Genomic DNA, 27,604 nt, shown 5'->3' with positions numbered 1-27,604 from the left:
GTAAAAAGTGTGCGAGTGCTAGCAGATATGCCCTTTTATTGAAGGCCACTTGCGACAGTAGCCGGAATGAACCTTCAGTCTCTGTCTGTCTTTCCTTCCCCACTCTCTCTCTCTCTCTCTCTCTCTCTCTCTCTCCCTCTGTCTATCTCCTCCTCCTCTCTCTGTCCATTTCCTCCACCCCCTCTCTCTGACCGTATCTTACACAGCCCCTCCCACTGCCTCATCCTCCTCCCACTCTCTCTTTCTACCTTCAGCTCACCCTCTTCCATTTCCACCTGCCAAGTACCCCTCTACACTTTCCACCTGCCTCATGAATCCTCCCCACCCCCCTCTCTGGCAATTTCCTCCTTCCCCTCACTCTGTCCACACCCTCCTCTCTCCATCTCAAGTTCTCCCCAACTACACTCATCAGTACATGTAGCCCCAATGGTACATACAAGCCACTAAGCAAAGCAGCTAGATAACTCAGACTGATATTACTTCAACAAGCCTATCATGCAGGGCAGCCTACATGTCAGGACCTGGAAAAACCAGTTCTTGCCCCTAACATGTAGGTTGCCCAGCAAAGCAGGTTGAGTTGGATACTCATGAGGTCTGCTGTTTCTGTTCCAAATTTGGTTGAAATCGATCCAGGGATTTGGTAAGAGATTCTGGACGTACATAGACCCTGCTTTATATATCAGACAGATAACAGATAGAGTCTAACAGGGCTACATATGCGAAACTTTAGAATGTTGAGATAAACAGATTCAAGTGTCAAAACTGTCACAAGTGCACCATATCTTCTGCTAGAGGTCCATGTAGCTTCTGATGCTAGGGCTAGTAATGTTCACAGGTGCTGTTGGAATTGTTGTGTGATGTAAATTGTTTTAGAGTTGTTCCTGAAAACGTCATCTGTTTATATTAATGCACATCTGGCATCAGCATGCTAATGATTGCCTAACATGCTCACATCATCCAGGTATTTCATCAATAACGGCTGCAGCTTCAGCCAAACTTTCAACCATCTCTTTCGGAGTGTTTATTGTTGTCACATACATGAAACGCTTTATCTCCCCCCACTCCATAGAATGAGGCTGGGAAAGTCTGGCGGCCCTTCCAAATCCAGCAACTGGGGAAAATATAGTTCAAATATTCTCTCATGCCGATGGTAGACTGTGGTGGGGCCCCATCATGCCTGAACTGTAATTGTTACCTGACTGCTAACATGACGTTCTCCAACACATAAGCTAATACTGGATGGAGAAAGATACGGCAGTTTTCCCCTCTGAGCAGAAAGAAAAGCAGTACAATCAGCCACCATAGCCAAAAACAGCAGCCACCACATTTATGGTAAATCTTGGTTGATTGTGGAACACACGAGTTGTCTTTAAATTTTCTAACTCCCAGACTAGGATATCGTCACTGAGGAATATTCCATTCCTTGGGAAGGGAGTATGTTAGTAAACAAATGAGACATATGGAAGTTAGGAATTTTTACAGTTGTTGCAGATATTGTTAGCAGAAGTCCACACTCTGGGTAAAGTCATCAGCTGATAGGACTTCTACGTTCTGATACTTGAGTGAATGCATGCCCATCTCTTGCAGGAGGTTCGACAGACTGACGATAGAGGTATTTAGTTCCTTGATTATGGAATAGGTGATTAGTGCTGTGGTTGTTTTCAGTTCACTGTAAGACAGCATACCCAGACTGAACAATTTGCACACTGCGAGGTCTAGCAGCTTCCCATCGGTCTGGTCTAATGATCCTGAAGTGGCCATCAAGTTTTTGAAATGTAACATGATTTGGTAATCCTCTCCCTGGTAGCCTTGCTGCTCGGCTGTTGCATTGTGCCCCCCATAAATGAGATTCACGTCAGTTAGCTCGTTTAGAGTGTAATCAGCCATCAATAGCCTGTAAACTTCAGTGTGTGTGTGTGTGGGGGGGGGGGGGGGGTTATGGAAACACTGCATAAGATAAACATAGCATAGTATAATTGCTTATCCAGGGATGCGGAGACTACTAGCAGTCATAAACAATTGTCCTGCATAGCAGTAAGAATATTCCATTTTCAATGCAAAGCAGTCATAACGACTGTGAACATTGGCTTAACCAAAGTCCAGCAATTCATCATTCAAATACCCCTAATGGGGAAACGGTGCTAATGTGGTATTAGTGTCAAGCAACAAAAATCTTTCGTCTTATGTTCTTTAATAACGGTACAAATTTGTATACGTTGTTTTTATATATATGAGGTGATGTAGCGGGTGGAGCACCAAATTCCATCCCTGGAGGGTCTGGGTTCAGTCCTGGGTAGATGCAGAGATTCTTCTTAGAAGAGTCCCTCCAGGACAGCCCAAAGTCCACTCAGTCTGTTATCAAATGATTACTGGGGATCATTCCAGGGGGTAAAAGGCAGCTGGAACGATACACCACCTCCTGCTCCTAGTGCCATGGCGAAGGAAGGCTGCACTCCAGCTGCACTCAAGCCAGTTTCCCAGACACAGGCTTCTGCTACAGTATATAAGCCTGTGGCAGATGTCTGCAATTTCGTGTGTAGCTGTAGTCAGCCCAAACAAATACTGCTCGTCTGGATGGACGAAAAATATTGAATGGTTTTTAAAGCGGAATTTTACGTGTCCATTCGACAGAGTGGTTCCAAATTAGTGCAGTGAAATATTCGTTTTACCGAAGTGTATTACAGTGGAACTGGAAGAACAGCCAGTGCTCGAGCAGCGGCATCGCCGCACAGACCCCCGTGCTGACTGCAGCCGCGACGCAGCAGCGCTGGTCATTCGCTGCTGGAGCACTGACTGTTGTTCGTGTTTTACTGTGCCTGTCAATACACATCGGTAGAACGAATAGCGATGTACACTAATCAAGGACTGCTCCGTCGAATGGGCACGTAAAATTCCATTTTAAAAATCATTTTTCTTGTAACGGGAAGCAAACCGACGCTTTTTGTCGAAACTGGGCGCCATGTTGAAAGACGTTTTGAGCAGTGTTTGTCTGGGCTGACTACGTCTACACATTTCAAAAACTAAATCGCAAATATCTGCCGAAACACCAGAAAAAAAGCGCCTGGCAACTCCCAGTGAGAACAGCCTATATACACGGTGGCCGGAAACAGTATGAAAAGTTTGTAAGAGTGTTACAGGGCAAATTGTCCTGAAAAAATATCTGTTAAGAAAAAATTGGATATGTTGATCCGTTTTCCAGTTAATTAGCATTGAAGTTAACCAATCAGGCCGTTGTGTGTGCAAATTGAAGCGGCCACTGAGAGACGGTGTCGCCAAAAGTGTTCTTCGCCTATTCTGTGAAGGTAACTGCAGTAACTGCTGCGAAGGCAGAACGTCATTTTCATGGACATTAGGTATCGCTTCCCTCATGTTAATCATAGATCGTAGTGTGATGGGAGCATGTCACACATCGCAGTATTGGCGGCTGCACTGGCAAAGTGTCTCTCCCCAGTCTCCTTTTCACTCTTTGTACACCCTCCCTCCAAGTTGAGGTACGTGGCCGGATGCACTGATATTGCGAATAACCGAGCGCGCGTTGTGGTGCTGCATACTTTCCGAGGTGGGCTTCGTATTTATTCTATTCAATGTCTCGGTACTCTGGTAACCACAGAAAGTTACGTATTGCTGTAGCTCAGTAACTGTCTCCGCTATATTCTAATGATGTATGTTATTTTCCTTCCGTATGGTGAGGGTGTTGACAGGTGTTAGTCCACTTGCTCAACGGTCTCACGAATTACACTGCTTGTATGATGTCCACACTTTTTGACGTCTTGTGGGAGAGAGAGAATGACCGTCCTGTTTGTATGACAGGACACACAAAGGCTCTATCAACATAACGTTGAACAATTATTTTTGTTACGTCTGCCAATATTTTAGTATTGCTTTAGTGTTCGCAAAGGCAGATTTTAGATGTTAATCCTGCCGATGCCGAATAAATTCGTTTTTACAGAGGTAGTAATGTCGCACGACACAAGCGCAGATTTGCTAACTCAAGTGAGCCGGTAACTGAAATTCTCGTGGTGAGGGAACTACGGGTTATCGCGAGCTAGGACAGGACATCTCGTAATATTCTTGTTATTACTCTCTCTCGAGGGGACGTGACGTTCTCTCTAGATGAGAGGTAATGACTGTTTCTTTTCAAATTGGTTCATAACGCACACCTTTTCTTTTGAAATGAACATTGCGTAACTCTCGAAAAAAGGAAGTGTGGACTGTTTGCCGTCCATTATTGCCATTTTTCAGCATTTACTCTTCCATTATCAACATTATTCAATTATTACAGTCGCTATGTTCGTTCCTTCTACGCCGCAGTTTACTATAGCATCTCTGTCTACCACTCCAGTTCGTAATTCACGGAGACGTTGTAAAGTAGCTGTATGAGTGTAGATTAGCGCAAGCGGACTGTGTTTTTCATCTTTGTCACGAGATGGGACAGAACTTCGGGCTCCTTGGTGAACAGACAGCGAGGGTGTTAACTGTTAAAGCGATAGAGGATTTGCGAACAACGGCAGTTGTAAGATGGTTCCTACATCATTTGGTAGTTTACACCTTCAGTGAAAGAACCATTTGATTCCACACACGTCTTCATTCATTTCTCCTACAAATCTTCGCCTGTCGTCCGAGACTCGTCTCCAATAAACGGACCGAGCGAGATGGCGCAGTGGTTACCACACTGGACTCGCATTCGGGAGGGCGACGATTCAAACCTGCGTCCGGCCATCCTGATTTAGGTTTTTCGTGATTTCCCTAAATCGACTCATGAAAATGCCAGGATCGTTCCTTTGAAAGGGCTTGGCCGACTTCCTTCCCCATCCTCCCGTAGTCCGATGGGACCGATGATCTCGCTCCTTCCCCCCCCCCCCCGCCCCCCCCAAAAAAAACAACCAACCAATCGAATAAACGCCTCGTACGCTGCCGTTGATCTGACGGGTTTCGATTTAAATGATCACAGCGTGAGAACATCGTTCAAGATCGAAGAACGGCCGTTCGCTGGACATATTTCGCAGTTACGAATTACTGCGGTTACATTGAGAAACTACCGTTCAGTTAACTACACCATTTTTCCTTTATCGTCAGATAGTATATTTTTCACATTTTGTATCAAAGTGCTTTTACTGATGTTATACTGGATTACCTCCAGCCACTGTAGCCGAAAGCACTGACGGCCGGGAATGCGGTTGAGCTCTCGTCGAAGATAGCCTGTTCGAATCCTCGTGACAGAATGCACTTTCATCTCCAGTAATTGCCAGCAAAGTGGAGGAGAGCTGGAATGGTACCAGTGTTCTACCTTAAGAACCAAACCTTTCTGCAAATGTTGTCTAGTTGTTTCTCTGGTGTCTGGTGCTTTGTGAGGACACGTTGAGTTCAGCCACTGCACTGGTGTTAGACTACGTCCCAGTACTGGGTTTCACTCGCGCTCTCTAATCTTATCGTTGCGAAGCGTAGGAAAGGAAAGCAGTCCGAATCGAAAACCTGTTCCTTGACTTACCGAAGGCGCTCGATGCAATTTCGCACTGCCCCTACTGAACAAAACACGAGCGTATGAAATATAAGACTAACTGAGTGATTGGGCTGAAGAGCTTTAAGCAAACAGAACACAGCATGTCATTCTGAACGAAGAGAAGTCTTTAGACGTAAAGTGACTCCGGGCGTGCCCTAGGGGAGCGCTATAGGACCTTTATTTTCACACTGTGTGTGAGACACTTCAAGTAGTAGATGGGTTTTGCTATTTGGGAAGCAAAATAACTGACGATGGTCAAAGTAGGGTAGATATAAAATGCAGGCTGGCAAAGGGGAAGAAAAGTGTTTCTGAATAAGCTAATATTGTTAACATCGAGTATAGATTTAAGTGTTAGGAAGTACTTTCTGAAACTATTTGTAGGGAGTGAAGCCAAGCATGGAACTGTTAAATGGACAATAAGCAGTTTAGACGAGAAGAGAATAGAAGCACTTGAAATGCGTTGCTGTAGAAGAATGCTGAAGATTAGAAGGTTAGATCACATAACAAATGAGGAGTTGCCGAAGAGAACTAGGGAGAAGAGAAATTTGTGGAAAAGGAGACCAAGAGATGAAATGCAGTAAGCAGATTAAGAAGGATGTATGTTGCAGTAGTTACTCCAAAATGAAGAGGCTTGCACAGGATAGGGTAGCATGCAGAGCCGCATCAAACCAGTCTTTGGACTGAAGACCACAACAACAACATAAATAACGTGGTAGATAATGTCCTGTGTTCGACAAGGCTTCTCGCGTGTGATGGTGTTGTATACAGAGAAGTCGCAACGCTAGAAAATTGTAGTGAAGTCTAGGGAAATCTGCACAGGATCGACGCTTGGTGCAGGGAGTGGCAACTGACCATCAGCATAAACAAATGAGGCGTATTGAGTGTTGTGGATTGGCCAGAGCGCCAACCTACAATAGAGGAAGCCGAAAGGCACGCGTTTAAGCACACGCAGGATGGCGTGAGGTCTGGAACAGGACAAGTAATGGAGACTAGCAAATAAAGTACGTAGCTCCTGGAATACTTAACTTTAATCCATAATTGGTGAACATCGGTCTGACGGTACATGCATCACAAGATAAATAGCAAAGGATAATGGCGCCTTGCTAGGTCGTAGCAAATGATGTAGCTGAAGGCTATGCTAACTATCGTCTCGGCAAATGAGAGCGTATTTTGTCAGTGAACCATCGCTAGCAAAGTCGGCTGTACAACTGGGGCGAGTGCTAGGAAGTCTCTCTAGACCTGCCGTGTGGCGGCGCTCGGTCTGCAATCATTGATAGTGGCGACACGCGGGTCCGACGTATACTAGCGGACCGCGGCCGATTTAAAGGCTACCACCTAGCAAGTGTGGTGTCTGGCGGTGACACCACATTGAGAATACACAGACAGAAAGGGACTTTGATGTATGATTACACAGTCGCAGAACCATCCCATAAAATGTTTAAGAGTGTGCGTACGGAGCGATTTGAAATGGAATGGGCACATAAGGCTAAGAAGGCTAATTGATATTAAGGTGGATGACAGACTGAGATTCATTGGAAGAGGTCTCAGAAAATGTAGTCCATCAGCAAAGGAAGTAGCTCACAAAACACTCTTTCGAGCAATATTTGATGACTGCTCGTATGAGATATGAATCATGTACGACAGACGTAGGAAATAGATAATATCCAAAGAAGAGCAGAGCGTCTCGTTACAGGGACACTTAGTAAGCACGAAAGTGTCACAGAGATGATCAGTCCACTCCTGTAGTAGGCGTTCTGCATCGTGGTGTAGTTTATTGTTTAAGTTATGAGAGCGTACGTTCCTAACTGAGTCAACAAATGTGTTGCTTCCTCCTATGTATATATCGCTAGAAGACCATGAAGGCAAAGTCAGTCAGATTGGACCCCACTCGGAGGTATACAGGTAGCCATTCTTCCCGCCAACTGTTCGCGAGTGCAGTGGTACACAAAGTATCCCACGCTACACATTGCAAGGGTAGAACCTAGGTGTCGGTGTAATATAGCCGACCATGCCATCCGACTTCATCTTATTGCAAAATTTACATATCGAGAAACACAGGTCGCAAAATAATCGTTATTACGGTTATCCGTTAAGCGCATCAAGAGTGGAACGCTTGCAGAAAAAAATATCTGTGGATGGTAACTGTATGTCTGTTCACGCAGTTTCGTACAAAAAAAAAAAAAAAGGGCTCTCCACTGCAAAACCTGACCGCTGGCCTGCGTTTATCCGCCACACGCGTGTTCGGCAGTCGCCTTGCTGTGCCTGCCTCTACCTCCACCTCCAGCCTCTACCAGTTAGCGGCATTCCGCGAGCCCCCTGGCTTCTGAATTACAATGAGCTGCGCCCTTCATCGAAGAATATGTCCTTCATGCCAAGAGCAACGGACGTTGCAAGCACCAGAAGAGGCGCTCGCCGAATATCAGGTTCCACTCGCGACTCCGAAATCTTTGCTTCTCGCTAGTCGAACGGCGACTGGTTTTTATGAAAAGTGCAATCGCACATTTAATGTGTGACGCACGGCTTATTCTATGACAAAATCCTTTCGTCATTGATATGATGTGCATGCGGTCGTTTACAACTTTATAGTAATTGAGAAATTCATTGTATGTTTACACAGCTGCACTTTTCTGTTGTTAAACTATCGTTTCCGGACAGTTTACGATGATTTTCAGCTTATATAAAAAATTTCATATGGAAACTTCTTTCACTGAATGTTAGCAATTCCGTGGCACTACAAATACAGCAGACGCATGATGGCGCAAATTTTGTGTGATCTGCAAATCTACTATGATAGTCTTGTATACTCTGCATGCAGTCTCTGCTATCTTCGGACTCACTGACGCCCAAGGAAAGAAGATCAGTGATTAAAGTCCCGTCGACAACGAGGTCATTAGAGACAGAGACCAAGATCGGTTTGAGGAAGGAACCATCCCCGCGTTTGCCTTACGTAATTTACGAAAATCACGGGAAAGTTAATGAGGATGGTCGACCCGTTATTGAAGCGTCGTCCTCCCGAATGCGAGTCCAGACGCCCGAGGAGTTATCGTCCATACCATTCCCTGTGCTATTGTAGTTTGAGATGCCAAACCGATCCTGCGATTTTTCCCATTTATTGGTCAACATTTTCTTAACGATTCTCTGGTATTTCAACGACATTTTGTTTCGTAACTGCGTGTAAAAAAAGGAACACTATAACAGTAAATCTGCGTCACACAGAACGTCTGCGTAATTCTGTCAGGGCCGGCCAGGGTGGCAGAGCCGTTCTAGGCGCTACAGTCTGGAACCGAGCGATCGCTATGGTCGCAGGTTCGAATCCTGCCTCGGGCATGGATGTGTGTGATGTCAAATGGCTCTGAGCACTATTGGACCTAACAACTGAGGTCATCAGTCCCCTAGAACTTAGAACTACTTAAACCTAACTAACCTAAGGACATCACACACATCCATGCCCGAGGCAGGTTTCTAACCTGCGACCATAGCGGTTGCGCGGTTCCAGACTGTAGCGCCTAGAACCGCTCGGCCACCATCGGCCGGCTGTGTGATGTCCTTAGGTTAGATTTGTTCGGTTTAAGTAGTTCTAAGTTCTAGGGGACTGATGGCCTCAGAAGTTAAGCCCCATAGTGCTCAGAGCCATTTGAACCATTTCCAGTCAGGTTTGGTACTAACAGTATCATGGAATGATTTACATTCTTAAAACAAATGTACGTGTGACATTCAGCTAATTACCTCGTACACAATCTCTAGATAGTCCTAAAGTGACCGAAATCGATTGTTTAATAAAGAGGAAGTACAAATGTGTAAACATAGGAGGACTATTTCTTTTCCAACGTCCGATAGGATGCAAAATGGAAATCTTCATTTGTAACTCTTAGCTACACGTGCCAGCTATTTCTCTGCACAGTCACTGCCCTTTTATTTGTGGCACCGTGGTGCCAATTTTCCTATACTCTCGTCATAGAAGGCAGCCGTCTGTGATTTCTGCCAATTCCCTACGCTGGTGTACAACTCGCTGTGTGTGCCACGATGCTGTCCAACGAATAGTTGAAGATTAGTGAGGGCTGTATTGTGGGTCATCAAACACTTCCCATCGTAAACGCTGCAGTCGCGTCGTCGTTGCACCTGTAATGTGCGGCCGAGCATTGTCGTGGTGAAGGAGATGCACGACAGTTACGTTACGCGGGCTGCATGCAATCAGGCGGAGCCCCTCAGCAGGCGCTTCACATCTGGCGGGGGACACTGTTGTTCCAAGCATCGTTGCGTGCTCGCTGTGCGCTTAAAACTGAAAAGTGGACGCAGTGCAATCGACTGGCAGACCTGAGGCACTGAGCCAAACATCTGAACAAACCTTCATCGGATTTTCACTGCGGTTTTGATTTTTCAACGGATCGGATACTTAGAAAAAATAGCCTTAGTACAATGAAGTTTCTCAAGTACTTTCGGACTTCTATCACAAAATCAGCTCTCCATGTGGAATTCTTTCTTTCTAGGTGAATAAGTTAACACTGGAAATTTTTAGTTCTCTTATTCCGTGGACTTTGTACAGTAATACTTATAAGGAATCTGAAACACTTTTCTCGCTTTATTTACGATTTATGTGAGATTTTTTTTATTTCGACAGTATTAATGTAGTTCTGTATTCCTTTTTCTGTAACATTCCATGTTCTTTCCTTTCTACACCAAAAAACTCGTTCTGTAATGATTGCTACGTACAGTGTCTTCCGTAATTTCTCCCACCTTCCTCCCCGCTTTCCTTAAATCAGCACATGCCCCAACAACATGTCACGCTTTCTGTAAAGGATTTTCCATAAATTTCTAGTCCCTGTCTGTTGAGTCTGAACTAACTTATTGCGGTATTAGTATGTCTTTAATTTTCATCATCCCTTAGTCCCTAGATATTACATATGGTTCTTCTTTCTTCTCCAGTTTTGCCATTGTTTATGCTTTAATTCTACGCAGGAATGTGCCCAAAAGCTAGAGTTCTTAGTCAGCCGTTAAACACTTTTTGCACTTCACTTGATTGACCAGCGTCTTTAGAAAACAATAAAGGGAGTTCCGAACTAATCTTGAAGGTATGTGTAAAAAGGGAGAATTTGAAGAAAGAAAATAATCCCAGCGTTGACAGGAAAACTACTTAAACATGTCTGTACAAAAGACGCTGTGATTTGCACCAAGGAAGATCAACAAATTCTGCATTATTTTCGATCATTGTTTCGGAGAATAAGATTTAGTTGCTTGCAAACGCTTATTAATGCTGCACGAATTGGATCTTTTCTTTTTCCTATCCTTATTTTGTACTCTACATGTAGACAATGATTTCTTTCGACTTTTTTACTGTCGTCCCCTTTTTTATCGGTAACACTATATTATTGCCATTTTTCCCTTTTTACTGCTTCTTTCATAGCTTTATTACGAACAGCTTAAGTTGAAAAGAACGCACAAGAAATGTTGTGGGGAAGGTGAACCAAAGACTGCGTTTTGTTGGTAGAACACTTAGAACATGCAACAGATCTACTAAAGAGACTGCCTACACTACGCTTGTCCGTCCTCTTTCGGAGTACTGCTGCGGGATGGGATCTTTACTAGATTCTATTAACGGAGCTCATCAAGAAAGTTCAAAGAAGAGCAGTATGTTCTGTATTATCGAGAAACAGGAGAGATTGTCACTGACATGATACAGGATTTGGGGTGGACATCATTAAAACAAATGCGTTTTTCGTTGCGGCGGATCTTCTCACGACATTTCAATCACCAACTTTCTCCTGCGAATGCGAAAATGTTTTTGTGGTGTCACCGCCAGACACCACACTTGCTAGGTGGTAGCCTTTAAATCGGACGCGGTCCGTTAGTATACGTCGGACCCGCGTGTCGCCACTATCAGTGATTGCAGACCGAGCGCCGCCACACGGCAGGTCTAGTCTAGAGAGACTCCCTAGCACTCGCCCCAGTTGTACAGTCGACTTTGCTAGCGATGGTTCACTGACAAAATACGTTCTCATTTGCAGAGACGACAGTTAAGCATAGCCTTCAGCTACGTCATTTGCTACGACTTAGCAAGGCGCCATATTCAGTTACTATAAGTATTCTGAACAGATAATATTGTGAATCATGTACCGTCAAGAGCGACGTTCATCATTAATGGATTAAAGTTAAGTATCAAAGTAATTACGTCCGCTTTCTGAATTCTAATTCCTTGTCATGTTCCAGACCTCACGTCAGTATAGTCCTTCCCTCCTCACGCCAGCCTGCGTGAGCTAAAATGCGTGCATTTCGGCCTCCTCTAGTAACACGGTGTTGGCTCTTCTGCCAACACAACAGTTTTGCTGACGCCGCCCTACATAGGGAGAAACTATCATCGTAATAAAACAAGGGAAATCAGAGATCACACGAAAAGACACGGGTGTTCGTTTTTTCTGCGCACTGTTCGAGATTGGAATAACAGAGAATTATTGTGAAGGTGGCACGATGAACCCTCTGCAAGGCACTTAAGTGTGATTCACCAGCTCCGACATAGTCACGTATATGAACAGTGATCCAATACTGTCAAAAGTTTTTTATTCCACTCTTTGATCACAATATCAATTCTTTTGACGATGACCGGTTTCAGTCAGTAATGACCATCCTCAGATCTACAATATAAAAATATATACACCTAGTGAGCAGTATGTCTTTCAACACTAAACAGCATTACGTATTACAATATACTATCATAAACCAGGGAAATGTTCAGATAAAATACGGGAAAACGTACCTTTTCTACACCATGTCCTAAAGTGATAAGGCCGTAATGGCATCGTCACATAGATCGAAAATAAGGTGTACAATAGGCCACATCGTCCTCACAGTCATTTTTGCAACTGGCTGCTGAAGCACAGTAGCTACAGAAATATGTTTGCCTATATCCTACATAGATGTCGCTACTGTGAACTTAGATGTAGTCATCATTTACGTAAGAAACATAATCTGATGAAAACAAATTAGGTAAAATACACGTAGCAGACTTTTAAATACTGATAACTATTATAGAAATTAATTGTGATACAGTAAATGACGAATACAGTTACCCATATAAAATTATTAAAAGGAAATATATAAAGATAATAGATCTGACACTTTTATGCCGAATTTACGCTCAAAAATTAATATACGTAATACATTGCCTGTAGCAACCTATAAATTACCTATGTAAGACAAAATGTCTATATGGCAGCTGAAGAAAAGACAGATCAATGATCAGCGCCCTCTGTTGGGTCGGTCGCGCACCGATCGTAAGAACTTAACCACTAGAGGGCTTTACATAGTTCGTGATATGTCTCCCACAGAAAACGGTTAAACAACATATTAACAGTCAATAAATAAAATTATCTACTTTGGCCATACAATCCATGAATAGGTAGGACATAATCAGTAACAGGATTGGACCGACGAATGTATGGAAGTAAGGCAATGCCTCGCGTATTTACACCTAGCCTTGCTTGATGATTTATGTTGAGAGCGGTAGTGGTGTAAGTTTTACCGTATTTTATCTGTACATTTCCCTGGCTGTATGATAGTATATTGTGATACGTAATGCTGTATAGTGTTGAAAGACACACTGCTCACTAGGTGTATATATTTTAATATTGTAGATCTGAGGATGGTCATTACTGACTGAAACAGGTCATCGTCAAAAGTATTATTGATATTGTCTCCAGAATGAGATTTTCACTCTGCAGCGGAGTGTGCGCTGATATGAATCTTCCTGGGAGATTAAAACGGTGTGTCGGACCGAGACTCGAACTCGAGACCTTTGCCTATCGCGGGCAAGTGCTCTACCAACTTTTTTTTTTCATTTTGTTCGTTATTGATCGTTGTGTTTGGTCGTTGCGGACGTTGGAAGACATCCTGTTCAAGTTCGGTCGTTGATCCTTCACCTCAGTTTTTTGTTACAGAGGCCAACCGGCTCTCTGACCGAACACGCTAAGCTACCGTGCCGGCTACTGAGCTACCCAAGCACGAGTCACGCCCCATCCTCACAGCTTTACTTCTGCCAGTACCTCGTCTCATACCTTCCAAACTTTACAGAAGCTCTCCTTCCAAGGAGCTTTGGCAGATATTATTGTTGACATTTCGTTCGGTATGATGGGGCTCTGTAGATGAATTTATCTGAATAAAAACAAAATTGTTTCTTTGTTACCTTTGCGCTCTTTCACGCCCAACAGACAATCGTTCATTTCATGCCGTGTACTGTTCTAGTTTGAGATGTGAAACCGATAGCGCGATTATTCCCATATTTATTAGTCAACGTTTCTTAACGTTTCTGTGGTGACTTGTCTGGTTGGCGGAATTTTTAACATTTTTTCTATCAAACTTCCAGAACCAAATACTGCTGCACTTTTAGTGATTTAGAAAACATCTCACTAAGATCAGCAGCCTTATCTAAATTTTGGTCTACTAATTGTTGTAACTTAGGCTCCAACACTAGATTTCATATTTATGCAACATCAGGCTCTTTTTAGTCTTCACTTAAGGAGCTGTACTTGCGTAGGGATCGCTGGAAGAAGGTATGAGCTTGTTTTCGCAAATCCTTGTTCGAAATGTGAGGAGACCGTGTGACGTTTCTGCTGCTTCCATGTGGCACAAGGCAACGGCCACGAGAACAAGGTGAGGAACATGAGCATACAGCCATTTTTCATCGCTACATACGTGAGTGGAGGGAGACTGGGGATGGAAAGTAGAGATACAAAGTACCCTCCGCAACGTTCTGCACACAGGCTTGCGGAATGTATATACATACGCGTTTATGCATCGCGGCGTCTCTAGAGTTATGAGCCATGAATCACGTGACATTACGTCAGCGGATAAATTGTTACATAGCAAAGGTTGCTCATCCCAGTTTCTCACTGCGTACGATTGTCATTATCAATGTTATCTACGTCTCTCTGCAACAAAAGAAAATGTCTGAGTAGAAGACAATGTAATAAAGATAGACAATAAGAAAATCAATCATCCGTCTAAAACAGACGTTCCGAAGTTCTAATAGTTTAGTTGCAATTGGGTCCACGGACACCATAAATTGTTCGAAATATAGTGAGTTTCATGTCTTTAATTGTGAAGTCCGGCCAACTCCTTACGTTTTTACTGCTGTTTGATTTTACGAGTGCTTGGATTCTAATCAAAATATGATCGTTTTGATGAGTTACAGTACAAAATATTCTGCCAGTGTCTAACGGCGGAACATGCGCGGTAATGAAAGCAAAACAAAGCTACGTTTTATCTCCCCAATTGCGGGCGTTGCGGCATAATGTATTAATTCAGACATACGGAAGTATTACCGCCTTACATTTTCTATAACATTGATGAACAGAGGTTACAAAGACATACGTCCCTCATAAAACGTAACGTGAAAGGCACAGGTGTGAGAGTCCAAAATACTCGGCAGAGACATGCGGAAGAAGCAGGAAGAGCTAAGCGGAAGACTACCGTCCTACCTCACTCCTGAAGCGCATGCTTAGTTACGCAACGTCCGTTTGGCATCGAGGACGCTGCGAGGATGGCACTCGCACCGGCACCTTAACAGAATAGCTGAGTCAACAGTCATGGTCGAAGCACAGCTGATAGTGCATCCGAGCTAACAACAAGGCGGAAGCGATACGTCCGTTCACATTACTATCATGATTAAAATCTAGAATATCCTTCAGAATGAAGGTAACTTTTTGGAGACAAATATGTAACTTTCTTTGCTCATACATAAAATTCGTTAAAACATTTTAGTTTATTCACCATACACAGATTTACTTTGAATGTATTGGACACCGCAATTTATTCGAGCATAAGTAAGGCAGAGACGAAAGTGATACAGAAAGGCAGAAAGGAGAATCGCAAGAATGCGGAACATTAAAGAAATACGAGGTACGCGAATGAAGAAGTGAAAGTTCTGTCGTCTCGAAATAAAATAACTCGAGAGGGAAGAAGCAGAGATGGGTCAAGCAGGGGAGAAATATGAAACTTGAGCTGTTCCCAGCGTATCGAACGTTCAGCAGATTACTCGAGATTACTCGAGGGGGGGGGGGGGGGGGGTGCAGTCGCGCAGCGTCCTCGGCGGCTGCCTTTTGTTGTTCCGACAAGTGAACACCCTCTCATCTCCGAGGCACAACTGAAGCAAGAGATCGCTCTGCATCGCAATTTGAACCATCAATGGGCCTGGGATGCACCAGCCGTGGACACAAAAAACGTCACCACGCGACCGAAGATAATCCAGGCGATACCACTAGTGGAATATTAGCGAACAACGTGTTAGCAAGTAGTGCTCACTCTGTCCCTGCGTTACTTGAGCAGGGTGAGAGCAGAAACTCAACCATAATTCAAGCAAAAACCTCCGTCGCTTTGTATTAAGTCACTTGCTGGTTTGATGTCGACAGGTTCATTGCCAAGCGTATCCCAGTAATTGGATGTGCACGCCAGTATCTCTGTACAGTCAGCCGCCAGGGCTTTACTCGACTGCATTTCCGTACGTTATCAGAACAAGGTGCAAATGGTTCAAATGGCTCTGAGGACTATGGGACTTAACTTCTGAGGTCATCAGTCCCCTAGAACTTAGAACGACTTAAACCTAACTAACCTAAGGACATGACACAGATCCATGCCCGAGGGAGGATTCGAACCTGCGACCGTAGCGGTCGCGCGGTTCCAGACTGAAGCACCTAGAACCGCTCGGCCACACCGGCCGGCTCAGAACAAGGAAGAAATGTGCAACAGTACGGTGCAGGGGCAGAAAGCTTTCTCCAGTATACAATAATCTCAATCTTCTTTTGACAATTTTTACAGAGGTCAGGGGATGATGTTTCTGAAACGCGCCAACATTAGAGTCCAACATTTTATGGAAATGCGATGTTGACGTCAGAAACTGTAATTAATAGAAATATAGTGTTGCTGTAATATGCTAAACATCAAACTACGGATAAGCTAGGAAATCGAGACGTCTTAGGGAAAAAAAACAGTGATCCGGCATTATACTTCGTACTGGAAGGAGTGCTAGAGATGAAAAGTATTGTGCTAGATAAGAGTATGCGGAATGTTACGTTCAATATAGTGGATATAGAAGCTGTGTAGAAGTTTAAAGATTACTACGAGACAGAAAAATGACCGAATGTGCTTTCTTAATGAAATTAAGACGACATACTAGCCTCTATTATTTACTTGATTTGTTTCAAAGAAGTAGAACAGTTACTCGTTTCTTATACCAAAGGAAGGAAACACAGATTTTTTTAACACCCCGTCGACGTCAAGATGATTTAAGACGTAGCGCTAGTTCAGTTGGACAAGCTGGGGACGATACTGTCCGCGGCCTGTTCAAAGGAAGCACCGTGGCCCTCGCCTTGCCACAGAAAACCCTAATAGGAATCTGGACCGCACTCCTACGAAAACCGAGGCCATTGTTTTAATCAGTCTCCATTTCCATCAGTCGAAATTATATTAACGCAAGGCTCTTTCTTCATGAAAATAAATATTTCGGATGATAATGGTTGGTTGCAGTCGTTTTTAGTTAGAAGTCATTCCTTTTAAGCCGTAATTACAAGGTGCTTGACAATGAATTAGAATGACAGCACGACCGTATCGTCCTCAGCTTTTGGGGTTGTAACGTTCTGTAAGAAAGTTACGTTGATTTAATGTCTGATCTATGGAATGGGTACTGAACTCGAATGGTCGTGTTGCTTGTTGTAAGTGCAAGTGATGTTCTTACTCTTGTGCCTTGCAAGAATTGATTGGGCAATGCAACTCCCTGTACCAACAAATAAATACTGTCTCTGCAAAATACATTCAGCCCCTTAGGCACCGAATCATCTGGCCCCATGCAAAACTGATAACTTTGGTCCCTGTGCACATAACAAATAAATTAAACAGTCTTAGCTCTGAAGCAGCAATGAAGTAACGCGATATATTCTGGTCTCTCATGAAAAACAAAAAAATTTGCCAGCTACAGGCTCAGCAGTTTGCAATGCTGGCCATAATTCAACTTGAAATGCAGATGAAATTCTTTTGGCCCGTAAACGAGAACATTTAAGAAAGTCCAACGTCTTTAAAAAATATGTGACTTGGACAAGGAGGCGGTTCTGATTATCGTGAATTACTAACACTCACTTTTTTAGCAAAATTATATTGCATGTTAAGTTTGGCTTTTCGTAAACATCTGACAATCAAAGTTACATTACTCACAAATGATTCACAAACAACGAGGTTTAAACAGAAATATTATCTAACCTCATTAATCCAACATAAATGAAAATCCTGAAATTACATGTAGCTCTGTTAACAAATCTTAAAAACATTACAGAGTGAAATATCTAACTAGCCTTTTTATCAAACCGGTTTACGTACATTCTGGGGTTACTCAACAATTACAAATTATCAGCCAGTTCATCTATACTAAAGCGCTGGCAATAACAAAAATCATAATTATTTAACATCTTTACCTTGGTTGCATGAAGATTTCTGCTTCCATGTTCAACAATACTGACATACCTACATTAATCTAACACTTGGTGGCTTCACACAGCACACCACGAAGAGTGCCTGCTCCATCGACTCTCCCTCACAGAGGGTGCGCCAGGCGCTCTCTTACTCCCACAAAGCAGTGTCTATGGCGCTGCGGTCGCGCACAGTCAGCGACCCCAATTGTCGAGCCTGTCGGAGACATTCATCGTTTATAGTACACTAGCTAGTTGCATTTTCATTTATTAAAATTCTTATGTTATTCTGGTGCCACATACAAGTGTGCCCTTTCAAGGTTACGCAGGAGGTTTCCACCACCGCCTAAGAGGCTGATCGTCCCGAGTGAGCAGGCAGCCCAGCCGCAGAGCAGGGCCAGAACACGACGGCTCAGCTCCGCGGACGGCAACGAGTAGCTGGACACTCGCCCACCAGACACAGTGAGGACGACACTCAGCAGGCTGCCATCTGGAACGGGAAGATCCAAGCAGTGCTCGAGTCAGTGGGTTTCCTCAGTGAGATGGCGTGAATTCTGATTGTGAATAACAACGAACTTCTAGTCATATCCTCCAATGCCATCTGTCCAAAACGCATTGAACTGTAGATAGGTCGTAGCCATACCAAGTGCCTCGGATGTTGTCAAGCCTCGGATACATATAATATGATGAGCAAAGTTCTTATGAGACTGGGAAAGAAGACAATGAAACTGGTAGATGAGCTTTTCTGTTTGGGTAAAGAGTGAAACACAGTACAGATAAAGTACAGATGGGCCAAAGAAGGAAAAGTTTTCCTGAAAAAGAGATGCTGGCACCGAACGTAACGTATACATTAGGCAGTATTTCCTGAAGTTAATTATTTGCAGTATAGGGAAGTGAAACGTTGTCGATAAAGAGTAAAGACGAGAGTAGGAGGTTTTATGTCTGATGCTAGAAAAGAATGATAAAGATATGCGTAGATCGAATAGCTAATGAGGAGACAATGAACTGAATTGTGGATAAAAGATGTTAAAAACACAAGTTGACTGAAAGAAGAGATATGCTGACGCAACTCATCTTGCGACCAAATGGAGGAAGGTGTTTGGGGTAAAAATAATAGAAAGGGCACAAGTCTTGAATACAATAGGCTCACCCAGATCCCAACGAATCTATACTGCAATAGTTACACAGAAATGGGATGACTTTCACAGGATTGCTGCGTCATATCCGTTTTCAGAATGTCAGCTGCAACAGCTAATACACAGTCCAGTGACATTACTGTGATCACCGCCTATACTCGATGTCAACATGCAATAACGACTCACAGACGGCAGGTGGAGGCACTATCAGTGTAGGGTGTATGAAGCGTGTTCGGGGGACGTGGCAAACTGTGCAGTCGTTGCCGTAATGCACAAACGGAGCGATTTACCTAGCTTCCAAAAGGGTGTGATCATTGGCTTTCGGGCCCCCGGTGGAACCGTTTCGGAAACGCTTGCGGCTGTGCTTAAAGTACACCGTGCATGGCAAAGAGGCTCTAGGCAAAACCGTCGCCGTGGCTACTGCGGTGCACCACGGGCCATAGAAGGCAGGCGTGGAGGACGACGTCGGAGTGTACGGGCGAAAAGACGTGCAATTGTTGAGCAACTGACTGCCGAGGTGAACCAGTGGACGACAAACAGTGTGTCCTCAACGACCTCCACAGCAGGCGGCTGGCTCGTGCAGCCGCGCTGACTGCCGTTCTTCGGCGACAGAGGCTGGAATCCGCGCGCCAGTGCTGCTGACACTGCACGTCCACGGAACGGAGACGGGCGGCCTCTTCACACGAATCGCGTGTTATGCTGCATCGGGCAGACGGCCAGGACGTGTATGACACGGAACATCTGAAAGCAGACTCTCTGTAACAATCTTCGGAGAGGTGCAGGCCGTATAACGGAACGGTAAGGTCTGGGGAATTTTTCGTGGCACTCCTTGGGTGATCTCGCCACCGTGGAAGGTACAACGGATCAACACAAGTACGTTTCTATCCTTCGGACCACGTCCACTCCAACAAGCAGTTTGTTCTTCCTCGGCACGGCGACATCTACCGGCAGGAGAATGCAACGTGTCAAACAGTTCGCAGTGTACTTGCGTGGTTGGAAGAACATCGGGATGAGTTTACCTTAGCCCCCGGCAACCAAACTACCCGGATTTAAATCCAATCGAGAATCTGTGGGACCCCCTGGATGAGGCTGTTCGCACCGTGGATCCACGACCGGTAAGTTTAGCGGAGCTGGCCACAGCACTGAATTCAACACGGCTGCACATCCCTTTCGGTACCTTCCAGACCCTCACTCGCTTTCTTCCTGAATGTCCGCAGTACAAAAGATATTTATCCTGGCTTTTGACAGGTGGTTACATTGTGAAGGGACGTAATTCCTTTCCTGTCCACGGCCGCGCCACTTGTATTATTGAACAGATGGCAGAGTTTCAGTGGATGACGCCGGCGTGCTGTGCTGTGTTGTGTTGTGACAGGCGCGGAGTCGGCGCTGAGCGTGCAGGAGCAGATGCGGCTGCTGCTGGAGGAGGGGGCGAAGGCGCCCGCCAGGTCGACGGGGCCGCTGCAGCTGCCGCCCTGGTACGACGCCGACCTCTACCGCCAGTGAGTACGCTCTGCTCTCCTCTGCACCACACCAGTCAGCCTGTCCCAGGAGGAATGGTCCGTGTTCAGGGACATGACATCAACCTCTGACAATGCATTCCCTAACGGCTACGAGCAGTTATTCATCTTCGATTCTGTGAAACAAACCTCTTCTACTAAAAACTCTTTCCTTTCCATATTTTGGAAGGCGGCAGTGTGGACCAAAAGATGAAAGGAATGTCTGATAAATATGGGCTCTAAAATGCATGCCTTAAGAGCTACGATAATTTTCTCAGCGATAGAGATGAACAAGTGCTAATAGCTCTTAAAGTACGCATATTGGAGCCCATGTTTACTGCATTGTTTTGCTTCGAATAATCGGTTATATCCCTGAATGCTGGCCATTCCTCCTGGGGCGTCCTGTATCGTCTACATCTCTATTCTGCAAACAACTGCGCGGTCTATATATTGTACAGAGATTAAACTGATAGGACAGTCACGGGAAGGGTAGTCCCATTTAAAGACGAGCCGTGTATGATGCTCGAATGTTGCCGCTAGATGCAACGTATGACGCCAGTGAAGACACTGCATCTGATGCAGTGAACACGCATCACCTTGCTAGTTAACCAACTTTGAATGTCGGATTGTAAACAGTACATGACGTATGAGCGACAGCATACTGGAGAACGCACAAAAGATCAACAGGGTCTAACGCCGATCTCTAGTAGCGCAGAGGCATTGCATCCACGTCGTACGGGCCCGGGTTTGATTCCCTGCTGGGTCGGAGATTTTCTCCGCTCGGGGACTGGGTGTTGTGTTGTCTTCATCATCATTTCATCCGCATCCGGCGCGCAGGTCGCCCAATGTGGCGTCGAATGTAATAAGACCTGCACCGCGGCGGCCCGACCTGCGCCGCAAGGGGCCTCCCGGCCAATGACGCCGAACGCTCATTTCCATTTCCATTGCATCCACGAACTAAACTTGAGACCACGGACGAATCTTACGCCGCCTCCGCAGAGCCATACGGAGCGGCCGACGGACTACTGTGGCACAGATTATATGGGGCCTGTTCTTTCGGACATGGCCGAAACAACAGAAACTAAACATTCAAATAATTGATTCACCTCGGTGGGCAACGAACCCACCACCTTCAGTGCGGATGCACAATGACACCCGACCCCTGCAGGGATCTCACAGTAGCGACTACTTTCATTCTGATTAAACTTTGCAATTCTACGTTGTCAACAAATGATCGAAACCAATCGACGAGTGCTAAGCGTATTTCTGCATACGAGAAACGTGATATCAGACTAGATGTAAGCTCTTCAATGTTCTTTGAGAATTTAAGTACGAATTCCGTGATGGTGCAATCATTCAGACTTTTTGCAGACGATTTCTCCATCATAATTTCAACTCCCCCAGTACAAATTCTATTCTTCTCGTGTTCCTGTTTGCAATTGAACTTCGTTGCTGACGACGGATGAATATCTGCGCATCGCAAGCTGGTTAGAAACTGATACACGAGTGGAAGCTGTGCGCGCCACCTGTCTGTGAATCTTGGGAACTGTGTTACGTGTGTGTTACTGTATTTTCACTGTTTGTCTATCATACTCTCTGACACGCAAAGTGGCTACCAGCCGAGCAGTTGCCCACACGAGCGTGGGAGACCAGCCGGGAATCGCACTCACACTGGCCGGTGTGCCAGACGCAGCCGCCGTTCTGCCGCGCAGATTCGATTCTGGTCTTGCTCACTTCCTGTCTCACAATGCTATACGAACAGGTGTGAAGTCGTCTACAAAACGGGTCTCAAGACTCTCTAACACAAAAACTAGTTCTCCCCCACAAAATAACTTCAGCTTGGGAATAGGAACGCAGCTTTAATGCACTTCATAAGCTGCCGAGTCACACTATTGTCGCCACCTTCAGCTGACGTACGTACCTGTTGGTTATAATTAAAGTGCTGGTGTTCCGACAGCTACAATGCAGGCTGTACACATCACAAGAAGCTGAAATATCGTAGGTATGTTCATTAATCGGTGCGCACAGGGTGTATGCAAAAAAATAATAGTCCCATCTTCTGCCAGCATGGGAAAACATGGCGCTGTCAGTAGTCAGACTTTGAAATGTTCCTATTTAGACGTCAATATTCTGTTTCTCACTTGGTAATGTGTGCTGATTTCTTTTGTCAAGTGACTATTGGTGTAAAGAATTAACAAGTTTGACGTTATCCGTAGAAAACGCAATGGCTATTAATAAAGACCGTGCACTTCTGGTAAGGATGTTTTACCAGAACGGCAGCAACAGCAGCGCTACACTGCGGGAATATCACCGACAGGAACAGCTGCAAAGAAGGACCGTGTCAACAAATGGGCTGAAGGATATGATCAAGAAATTTGAAGAAGCAGGTGAATTAGGTGGTGCAGCAGGGAGAGGGAAGCGGCCCATGCGGTCCACTCCCGAGGCAGTTGTTGAAGAGGTTGCTGCACCCGAAGCCGACCGTGCAGCACACGCCTCAGGTTGTGCACCCAGTGCTCCCACGGGTCAGCAGTTCAGAAGATTTTGCGGCGCATTTTACACTGGTATTCCTACAGGATTCAGAACGTGCGTCAGATGAAGCCTCAAGATAGTCTACAACGCCGTGACTTTGCCCCTCGCCTTCTGGCACGCATGGAAATGGATGGCATGCGGCCGGGAAATATTCTTTGGATGGACGAGGCGTATTTTACTCTGCACGGTGCCGTGAATGCACAGAACTGTGGCATATGGAGTTCTACTCCTCAATATGTTGTCCACGAACATCCACTACACTCAGTTCAGGTGTGGTGTGGTTTCACAAGCTCCTCAATTGTCGGTCCATTTTTCTTCGAGGAGATGACACCTCGCCCGCCTGTTATAAGGAACTACTTGTGCAACACGTGATTCCAGCTTCGCAAGAACACAACTGTGTCCACATCACTATTTTCATGCAAGATGGAGCGACACCACATGTCGCATGCCGGGTGAAAGATTTTTTTTTGAGAAACATTCGGTAACGACGGCATCACCTCTAGGTAATTTCAAGATGCGTGGCCTCCCAGACACCCTGACCTAAATCCATGTGACTTCTGGTTGTGGAGATATCTGAAAGATCGAGTCTATCAGAGATGTATGTGGAGTCTTCCTTATCTCAAGGATAACATGTGACGACATAGCTCTGTAATTACGTCAGGTGTGCTGCGAGATACTGTCGACAGTCCCGTGTCACCGATGCAGCATGTTGCTGAGTCGGGGGACCATACTGAACATATGTTTTAACTTGTGACTGTATCCTAATAAATGTAGCAGCACCACAGCTATCATGTTTCTGATCGTTCCTGCCATTTTCCTATACCACACCACGTTCTGACTGCTTACAACGTCGTTTTTCACCTGGTGGAAGACAGTGGAACTATTATTTTTTTAGCATACTCCGTGGGCGCAGCGGTCGATGGACGTTTCACTGTCCTGTGATGTATGCAGCCTGCACTGCAGCGCTGGCAACACCCTCAGTTTAATTGTAACCACCTGCTATTAGCATTGCCTGCTTATTGCTGGAAAGGGTAGAAGGAAGGGTTCATCCTAGTTTCGAGACACAACATTCACCTGTATTCAAGCTGAACGCAGCTTCCGAAACGACGAATTCTGCAAATTGTTCTCATATCTCTCTGATGAAGCAGGGTCGTGAGTGGTATAGTGATAGCGTGATTAATCGTCTTGGAATCTGCAGGGCTCCACGTGACATTAATGTATAAGGTCGAGGCAAACCACGAGGCAACGTTTAAGGAATGGGGAGGGGGCATACGGAATCACAAAGACTCCCCTCCACACTTATTCGGGTTTTCTGTTGGCTTCATGGCTTCATCATTTACCCAGATCAGATCCCGACATTTTCCAGTGCCCAGCTGAAAACCACATCTTTGCGTCGGTTTCGGACCCGCTGTAAGGCATCACTGCTCCTACCGGATTCACGTGTTGTGCAGAGCTCAGGGCAGTGAGAGCGTCAAAGCAAATGAGAAACTTTCTATTGCAATGGCTTCTTACCTGCCCCTGTGTCTTCTGGACTCTCTCTATATCTCGACAACATATTAGTTGTTCTGGAAGGCAAAGTAGAAAGATCCTATTAGGAAAAACAACTGTACAACCGAGTCTGTTCCGCTGCGTAGATCCTTACATTTAAGTGACAATAAAGTCTTTGTACGATGTTAGCGCTGAAAAACATGAACTTTTAAAAATATAGTCTAGAGCTCAAAGTTTCCTGAAGTCTGCTGAGCTTAAACTCACTTTGGGTCTTCATCCCCGGCTCCTTACCCTGAGGTCCATTACTTCGAGCTGCATAAGTCATTCTTCAGCCCAGATCTCGAATGACTTGGTCGTATGTGACCGATTCCAGAATATACCCACGAAGTTTGACGGCCCATCCCTCTAAATGCCAGTGACTTGGGTAATGTTAATGTTTACAGGGCCTGTCTTGCTGTATTCGCACTGGTAGTTCGCCATCAGCTGCACAAAGACGAAAAACTGGACCGATCCATTGGCTCCTGTTGGTAGCCTCATGTCCTCGTGGCGGACAGCATACAGCATCTTGAGGTAGGGACTCATGCTGATCAGTAAACAACGCTGTCATAATCCAGTCGGGATCGGACGTATGCTCTATACAACTGCAGTAGAAAGGCAGGTTTCGTGTCGAATATTAGGCTTACAAATCATACACATTCCTTAAAATTTAAAACACCGTCTTCCACTTTGATCTCTGATAGCCTAAGGCTGAGTCGCCAATGGCTGAAATTTATAAAAATGACCGTGATGAGGACCTAAAATTAACTTTTTAGCACAATGAGTCAGTGAGCAGCTGGCCGTTGCAATCAGAAAAGAAAGTCAGCATGACTTTCCAAGAGATGGCGTTCCTGTTGTCTCGAGTGCGTTGCAGAAGTTTCGCTGGGAAGCCCTTACACATCCTCCCACAGTCTCTATCTCTCCCCATATTTCATATATTTGGACTCCTGAAGAAAGACATTCGTGCCTGCCTATTTGCTTTAGACCAAGAGATGCGTGCCTGGATATAACCATGGTTGTGTAGGCAACCACAAACATTTTTTCGTGAAGGTATCGTGCATTTTGTCACACAGTCGGATAAGTGTATTAACAATTATGGTGATTACTCTGGAAATAATAAACAGTAAGTTATACGTACTTTTTATCACCCCTGTTCCCAGAACTCCTGAAGATGGACGTTGACTGTGGGTATTGCATCACAGGCACAGTCCCTTTCACTAACCGGTCCAAAGATGTAAACAACCATGCATGAGCAGCGCCTGTTAGACAGAGGGGGTCCGACAGCCGATCAGTTCCAGTCATTCCACCACGAAGGAGATACACGGCTCGTGTTGTCTGTAGTTCGACCATACCTTTTTTTTTTTTTTTTGTCATCAGTCTACTGACTGGTTTGATGCGGCCCGCCACGAATTCCTTTCCTGTGCTAACCTCTTCATCTCAGGGTAGCACTTGCAACCTACGTCCTCAATTATTTGCTTGACGTATTCCAATCTCTGTCTTCCTATACAGTTTTTTTTGCCCTCTACAGCTCCCTCTAGCACCATGGAAGTCATTCCCTCATGTCTTAGCAGATGTCCTGTCATCCTGTCCCTTCTCATTATCAGTGTTTTCCACATATTCCTTTCTTCTCCGATTCTGCGTAGAACCTCCTCATTCCTTACCTTATCAGTCCACCTAATTTTCAACATTCGTCTATAGCACCACATCTCAAATGCTTCGATTCTCTTCTGTTCCGGTTTTCCCACAGTCCATGTTTCACAATGCTGTACTCCAGACGTACATCCTCAGAAATTTCTTCCTCAAATTAAGGGTCAAAAATGGTTCAAATGGCTCTGAGCACTATGGGACTCAACTGCTGAGGTCATAAGTCCCCTAGAACTTAGAACTACTTAAACTTAACTAACCTAAGGACATCACACACATCCATGCCCGAGGCAGGATTCGAACCTGCGACCGTAGTGGTACCGCGGTTCCAGACTGAAGCGCCTATAACCGCACGGCCACTCCGGCCGGCTCAAATTAAGGCCGGTATTTGATATTAGTAGACTTCTCTTGGCCAGAAATGCCTTTTTTGCCATAGCGAGTCTGCTTTTGATGTCCTCCTTGCTCCGTCCGTCATTGGTTATTTTACTGCCTAGGTAGCAGAATTCCTTAACTTCAGTGACTTCGTGACCATCAATCCTAAAGTTAAGTTTCTTGCTGTTCTCATTTCTACTACTTCTCATTACCTTCGTCTTTCTCCGATTTACTCTCAAACCGTACTGTGTACTCATTAGACTGTTCATTCCGTTCAGCAGCTCATTTAATTCTTCTTCACTTTCACTCAGGATAGCAACGTCATCAGCGAATCGTATCATTGATATCCTTTCACCTTGTATTTTAATTCCACTCCTGAACCTTTCTTTTATTTCCATCATTGCTTCCTCGATGTACAGATTGAAGAGTAGGGGTGAAAGGCTACAGCCTTGTCTTTTACCCTTCTTAATACGAGCACTTCGTTCTTGATCGTCCACTCTTTAAACTATGTTCATGATGTTACTCTGATGTGTGAAATGCTGCATGTGTGGAACACTGGCCCGATGTAAGAGAGGGCCTGATGGCCCTAATCTGATCAGGTTAAATAAATAAATAAATAAATATTATTCCCTCTTGGTTGTTGTACATATTGTATATGACCCGTCTCTCCCTATAGCTTACCCCTACTTTTTTCAGAATCTCGAACAGCTTGCACCATTTTATATTGTCGAACGCTTTTCCCAGGTCGACAAATCCTATGAAAGTGTCTTGATTTTTCTTTAGCCTTGCTTCCATTATTAGCCGTAATGTCAGAATTGCCTCTCTCGTCCCTTTACTTTTCCTAAATCCAAACTGATCGTCACCTAGCGCATTCTCAATTTTCTTTTCCATTCTTCTGTATATTATTCTTGTAAGCAGCTTCGATGCATGAGCTGTTAAGCTGATTGTGCGATAATTCTC

The 27,604-nt window shown here is 44.8% G+C and overlaps 1 protein-coding gene across 1 annotated transcript in view; it reads left to right on the top strand.

Moving 5' to 3' along the window:
- The window catches only part of LOC124794985, a 161,329-nt gene that overhangs the window by 94,595 nt on the left and 39,130 nt on the right, over window positions 1–27,604 (top strand). The window contains exon 2 of the mRNA XM_047258734.1: window positions 20,452–20,578. Within this exon, the coding sequence (XP_047114690.1) occupies window positions 20,452–20,578 (127 nt within the window). The remainder of the gene's footprint in view (window positions 1–20,451; window positions 20,579–27,604) is intronic.

The sequence above is a fragment of the Schistocerca piceifrons genome, chromosome 1, assembly GCF_021461385.2.
Source record: "Schistocerca piceifrons isolate TAMUIC-IGC-003096 chromosome 1, iqSchPice1.1, whole genome shotgun sequence".
In the NCBI taxonomy this organism is placed as follows: Eukaryota; Metazoa; Arthropoda; class Insecta; order Orthoptera; family Acrididae; genus Schistocerca; species Schistocerca piceifrons.
This window is presented reverse-complemented; position numbering and strand designations above follow the sequence as displayed.